At 44.3% G+C, this 7039-nt stretch overlaps 1 protein-coding gene across 1 annotated transcript; it reads left to right on the top strand.

The window, feature by feature from the left end:
• Nucleotides 1–4464: 4464 nt before the first annotated feature.
• Nucleotides 4465–6297, top strand: lingo3a (leucine rich repeat and Ig domain containing 3a; the record flags this gene model as incomplete). Its single annotated transcript, XM_083970537.1, has 1 exon — nt 4465–6297. One exon carries the CDS (start codon nt 4465–4467, stop codon nt 6295–6297), a length of 1833 nt encoding a protein of 610 aa, XP_083826663.1.
• Between the last annotated feature and the right edge of the window lie 742 nt (nt 6298–7039).

Raw genomic sequence — 7039 nt, 5'->3', positions numbered from 1 at the left:
AGTTGTTTCCCATTTTAAATAATCCACACAGAACTCGCTAGTGATGCTGCCAGTGTCTCTTTAAGCCCTGTGGCCTTCCTGAGTCATGACATATTACAATTTTGTAGCCTGTGTTGACATCTGTGACTACCACATATGTAAAGCTTGAAAGAAATAATAAAATAGATGTTTCAAATCAACCCCCAACCCTCCCTCCTTATGTATAAATATTGAGCCATTTCCAGAATAGAACATCACTTCGGGCAGGAAAGTGCGGGATGAGTAAATGTTGCCTGGCAACCAAAATAGTAAAATAATGAAACCTGAACTGTTATCTGATGTTATTGGATCTGCACAATATATACTGACAATTATATCATATATAATTCATCCATTTGACAGTGAAAGACAGAGACCATCTGCCTTGTGTCACAGATAACAGGCAACAAGAACTAAACGAAGACACAAGACACAACAGGTAGACAACAGAGAAACAGAAAGGAAGGAAATCCTTCACAGGTATGAGATAGGAAAGGAGAATGCTGCAAAACACTGCAGCAACTAGGATAATAACCATCCGTGACATGTCTGAAAAACGCTACCCGAAATATTTACTGACGAGCAAATGAGCAGCAGTTGCACAAGCAGGAGGCTGATGGCCGAGACATGGGCGGGAAACTCGCTGAGGATAGGTGTGTTTCAATCAGGTATACGGGGGAAACAGCAGCCTGGGAAGAGAGTTTGAAGCAGGACTAGGGGGTGGGGGGTGCAGGAAGATGGTGCAGGCGTTGCCATGACAACATGAGACACCTACTGTATTGTCCTTTTTCGAAGCTGTTCTGAGCATTGCGGTTTGTATCAGAGCTGCATATTGATTCTGCTTGCAAGACAGAGCTGCTGTGGCTCGGGCTGGCAAGCATCCCCCTGACATTACAGATGGTTTTTAACATAACTGAACTTTTGTGAATATTATGCCTTGTGAACGACATCGTGTCAAACCAGGCATTTGAACGATTTTTCTTTGCATGGTACTGTACAACCTCCCTAAAACTGCACCACCTGTCACTTTTGTACGTCTGCTGTTCAGGTTTTTGTACACTTTTGCTGTTAAATGCTGTTTTGGAGGTCGTTTTGTATCTCTGTTCACAAAAAAGGAGCAAATGAAATACGAAGACCGTGTGAAAGTGAATGTCAAGTCACTCCTCTCTCCTTGCTGCTGCTCTGTCACCTGCGCCTACTGAAGGTCAGTAGGGAAGAGCCCTGTTGTAGGCTACTCCCACTGCGTTATCCAAGGGATGTGACACTGATGGTTATTTTTGACTCAGCTTACTACCAGGTAACAGTAGCCTCTCGGACAGCAGCTCTGTGAGGAGCTGCCTGGTGCCCACGGTGGGGAGCGGTCATGCTGTGCACTCTGCTCTATATCCACCTGCTGTTGACCTGTAGTGCATTAGCTGACAGGGGGCCTCCAGGCTTATTAGTGAGTGACTGTCTGCTACCAGATATGGGGTCGGAAAAGCAGCCATGTGACTGACAGTGAAATTGGAGACATTTTGAAATGTGGGGAGGGGGTAGCGTTTGGAGGTCAAAGGGGTAAGTTTGTGGTTTATGCCGTTTCCGTCAACGTCCACCTGCTGTTTATGGAGAAAAAAAACTTTCGCACAAGTATGTGAGTTGCTAATATTTTTAATGGAGGTCATGCTGATATGAACAAAAGGTCAGACCGACTACAGGTTAGACAAAAGTCAACACGCATGCCGAGGTAGACGGTTGAAGTTCTTGAAACTATGCAGACAGAGCTGCCACTCTTATCCTCCTCCTGTCTATTCTTTATCTAACTCTTCCTAATCCTGGATTCTATTAAATAAAAGTAGTCCTTGCAGATAGTATTACATGTCTTATCAACTATGGATGTCACCATGTCCCAAACTGCTGCTGCATGAAGTTTTATGACACTGTTGTAGGGAGTAAACTGTAGATTATTTAGAGTTCCATGTGCCATTTAAAGGCTGTAATCACTGGCAGCCATTCAGAGTTGAGACACGTCTGCTCCGTCTAAGTGTCTCTGTCAGCAATGACAGTAAATCAAAAATGATTAAAGTAACATCAGTTTCCCAACAAAGACCAACCGCTCGGAAAGAAAATGTTAAGATATTAAGAAAAAATGAATCATGAATTCATCAAGAATCTCACAAAGGGCAAGGAATAAAGAACAAACAGCCATCCACTACACAGTACACAGCAATACTGAGGGGGAAAAATATTTACACAAATAGTGCAGCCTGTTTGCAGCATATGTAAATCATTTCCTTTTTAAACATGAAAGAAAAGAAATAAACACTGAAAGAAAAGAAATAAACACTGAATGAAAAGCTAGTCAGAGTTCAATCCAGTTGAAAGAAGCTGAACAGTGAGTGACGGGATGAGGTGTGTATTACAATATTGATGGGCAGTTTTGTATTTTAACTGGGCTGCATTACTCCCCTGAACTCCTGAACTTTGTGAACATCTACAACTTTGTGATTATGCCCTTGTATGTGTTTTTTCTTCCCCTTCTTGCTACAGTGTTATTCATATATTTATAAAGGTGATATTAAAGGTAAAATGTGGCAATGGCTCCAGAACTGTTGCTGTGTTTTTTCAGTTACAAAACCTGAACCAAAATGTAAACTCTGTCCATGTGTCCAGAAAAGTGTTGGCTGTGAATGACGCAGAAGTCAGGCCGGTGTTTCTGATAAGTGTGTGTGTGTGTGTGTGTGTGTGTGGTGGTGGTGGTGGTGGGGGGTCCTTATTTGATCCTATTAATGAGTTCTTAGAGCTGAAGTGTTTTGCTGCTTTAAAAATGTTTTTTAAGCAATGTTTTTCTCTATTTAATCCTGTCTGTTAGCAGACAGTTCTGCTGGCATTTTCAGACAGTTAAATTTATTCAGTGGTAGACTGCCTTATGGGAATATTCATCTCTGAACCAGGGTGAATTTTTAAAGTGGAACATGTGTAGAGGTGAGGGACATTTAAAGTGGTTATTAAGTCATCTCTAACAGTAACAGGAGGGAATTTAGAAACCCTTCAACGCTGTTAGTCCGCCTCAAATGCCAACATGCCTTTTGTCTTTGGGCTCTCCTATTGTTACAAGGGGCTGACTATGTGTGGGCTTGTCTGTTTGAATACAGTTTAAAGTATCAGCAAGGACAGCCAAGATATATTGGAGCTTTTGGTTTTTCAGCCTGCCACTCTTTCCATTTTAAACGCTCATAGTGTCAGTGTCTTCTGTTACTCTTGATGTGTGTTTCCAATGCGTCTCCGTGTGTTAGTCATGACTATATCGGTGTTGCTTGCTTCACTATTTATGGTTTTCTGCACAACCGGGATATAATTGTTGGCTGGGGACCTCCTAATGTGTGAACCAGAGAGATTCACAGCATTCGTGGCTTTTCTAGTGTGCTTGAATACACATGTCTGCACCACCATTAAATTATTACGGAATATGTTTCGGAGCTACTTTCCATCCCACAAGTTGTTATTTTATGATGGGTTTATGAGGGATTACTACCCTGCTGTAAACATACTGCAGCATGGTGGGGGGAGAGAGGGATTGTATGTGTGCGTATGTCTGCGTGTGTCATATGAAACCCATAGGCAGGTCAGGCTAGGCAAGCTCTTCTCATGATAAGCCTCATGCCTCAGAGACTTATGTAGATGATGTGATGGACTGAGTTATTGTGACGCACTGAGTCGTAGCTTTCTGCTATACTGACTGACCTTGGCCTCATCTGGATACTGTGCCTGTTGATTGGGTTGTTCAGTGTCACTTTCGTATTTTATTTATCTTGCGTACAAGCTATTAGGTTCTTTTGCACAGCATATTGTCAATCTTCTGTTTCCTCACACCACACAAATGGGCTGAGTGCATTTGCACTGCCGTTTGCTGTCAAAGAGCATTTGAGTATTTACAATTGTGTTTCCTTTTTCATGCATTTTAAGATGTCCCACGTGAGGTCTTACACTAGATTTTCAATTTCCCCCTTTCCCTGTTTTCATTTACAATGCATGAAATTGCCAGAGAGCAAAAACAACCAGCAGATATAAAATTGACTCATAGTTATTAGAGATATTTTTCTGTGCACACTGACACACGGTTTAAAAACCAGAGTGTTTGTAATGCACAGTTGATCACTACACCAAAGTGGTTCTACTGAATACAGACCCAGTCCTTTGAGGATTATCTTGGAGCTCTGGCTTTAATTTCACTGCTCTGCCAGGTCAATTAGGGTTTGTAATTGTAATTCCACTCATTTAGAGTCTTTGATCGCTGCTGTTGAAGGGGAATTGAGTTTAATTAATTTGTCTCACTGTCTGTCTCTTTGTCTCTTTCTCTGCCCCCTTATTCACCCCCCTTCTGTTCCTTTTCTCCTTCCCACTCTTTCTCTCGCCTCAGGTGTCTGGCCTAGTGATTCATCCCAGGAGGAAGCAGTGGAATTAAAGGCCATGGGGGTGAGCCCGGGCCAGGATGTAGGCTGGCTCCTACCTTTCCTGTTCCTGCTGCTCATGTTCACGGTGTCACCCACCCAGAGCCAAGGATGTCCCCAACGTTGCGAGTGCATTGCAAAGCTCAAGACTGTGTCCTGTTATGGTAAACGCCTGTCTGCACTGCCAGATGGCATCCCACTGGACACCAAGATCCTGGATCTAAGTGGGAATAAACTACGCTGGGTAGAGCACGGTGACCTGCTTCCTTATCCCCGTCTTGAAAAGCTGGACCTGAGCGACAATATGATTACTGTCCTGGAACCGAATGCTTTTTCTAGTCTTCAGAACCTGCAGTCGCTTTCGTTGAGGGGTAACCAGCTGAAACTGGTCCCCATGGGGGCTTTCTCACGTCTTTCCAACCTAACTTCACTGGACCTCAGTGGGAATAAGATTGTGATTCTTTTGGACTTTACTTTCCAAGACCTGAAAAGTCTAAAAAACCTGGAGGTTGGAGACAACGATCTGGTTTATATCTCCAACAAGGCCTTTCTGGGTCTAGTGGGGCTGAGGGAGTTGACCATTGAGAGGTGCAACCTCACCTCCGTGTCCAGCCAGTCATTGTCTTACCTGCATAACTTGGTGACTCTGCGGCTCCGCTACCTCAGTATCTCCGCCTTAGAGGACCAAAACTTCCGGAAGCTGGGGAACCTGAGGGGGCTCGAGATCGATCACTGGCCCTTTTTGGAGTACATTTCCCCTCACAGCCTGCAGGGTCTCAACTTGTCTTGGCTGTCCGTCACGCACACCAACATCACCTCTGTGCCGACCTCTGCCCTGCGCGGTCTGCCCCACCTCACCAGTCTCAACCTCTCCTACAACCCCATCTCGGTGTTGGAGTCCTGGGCGCTGCGGGACCTTATTAGGCTGAAGGAGCTGCATCTGGTCAACACAAACCTGGCAGTAGTGCAGCCGTACGCTTTGGGTGGTCTGAGGCAAATCCGTCTTCTCAACCTTTCCACTAACAGCCTGGTGACGCTGGAAGAAGGAGCCTTTCAATCCGTCAACACTCTGGAGACGCTGCGTTTGGATGGAAACCCCCTGGCCTGCGACTGCCGCCTGCTCTGGATCCTTCAGCGCAGGAAGACCCTCAATTTTGACGGTGCTGCTCCAGTGTGCATGATGCCTGTTGAGGTGCAAGGACGGGCTCTCAATGCTTTCTCTGACTCAGCCCTCTTTGACCACTTTACTTGCCAGAAGCCCAAAATCCGCAATAGGAAACTGCAGCAGATATCTGCCCGTGAGGGACAGGTTGTGTCATTCATTTGTAAAGCAGAAGGTGAGCCAACACCAGTCATATTCTGGATCTCACCTCAGCGCCGCCGCATCACTACAAAGAGCAGCGGACGCCTAACTGTATTACCAGAAGGCACACTAGAAATAAGGTATGCCCAGGTAACAGATAGTGGAACTTACATCTGCATAGCCAGCAACGCTGGTGGAAATGACACCTACTTTGCCACACTTACAGTGAGTGGGCTGCCACTCGATGCAGCCCTTATGGCCAACCGCACTTACTATGCTGGGGACCTTAATGACACAAATCTAAATGACACCAGAGTCTTCTTGAAGTTCACTCTGGACCTCAAGACCATCCTCATATCCACAGCTATGGGCTGCATCATGTTCCTGGGTGTTGTCCTGTTTTGTTTCATTCTGCTGTTTGTGTGGAGTCGAGGGAGAGGGCAACACAAGAACAATTTCTCAGTGGAATATTCCTTCAGAAAAGTGGACGGACCCGCTGCCAGCGGGGGACAAGGTGGGGCACGCAAGTTCAACATGAAAATGATTTGATTATTTTGGGTCTATTTTTTTTCTTATTAGTATTCTCACCCTCTTATTGTTTACAAGCAGTCTCGAGGTGGGACATAAAGGGGCATAAAACACTGGAATAGGAGTCTGTGCTTGCAAAACATAGGAATCCGTTATTTATAGGATGTTTTGTTGTGACAGGTTTTTTGTTATTGAAACATGAGTGTGTGGAAAAAGAGGCAATCTGTATGGATTTGATGTACTGTATCTCTGCTGCTCTTTATTGTTTTCACATTATTTTGCAGAGGAGATGTGGGTTATATTTAAAGATGTCTCAAACCTGAAAAGACTGTTAAAAGACCAAGCAACAATAGCACTCAGAGTCCCACCAGTCTTTAACCTCTACAAAGCTCTTGCCAACTCCATCTTCCTTCCCCACCAGGATTTCTGTCCTCTTCATCTGTAGAAGACTTTGCCTCTCTGCTCCATCTGAGGTGATTCAAGCTCTCTATTTCCAAACTCATGAATACATAATAACAGGGTGGTGCTCAATGAATGCCAAGGACTTGCCAATATGTATTTGAATAGTTCTAGCTATATACTGCATATTCAGACTCATCTACAGTCAGGACTTTAGAGCACTGTCGTGACATAAAGGCTCTGCTTTTTTTTTGCTGACGGTGGGTTTGTACAGAATAAATTAATACTAAGAGTATTAATTTACTCTTATATCTTATAAAATAAATTCCAAGAGTCTCCACTCTGCAACACTGCCAATTTAACT

This window comes from Trachurus trachurus (assembly GCF_905171665.1).
Source record: "Trachurus trachurus genome assembly, chromosome: 4".
In the NCBI taxonomy this organism is placed as follows: domain Eukaryota; kingdom Metazoa; phylum Chordata; class Actinopteri; order Carangiformes; family Carangidae; genus Trachurus; species Trachurus trachurus.
The sequence above is the reverse complement of the archived record's forward strand: the minus strand, read 5'-3'. Positions and strand labels throughout refer to the sequence as shown.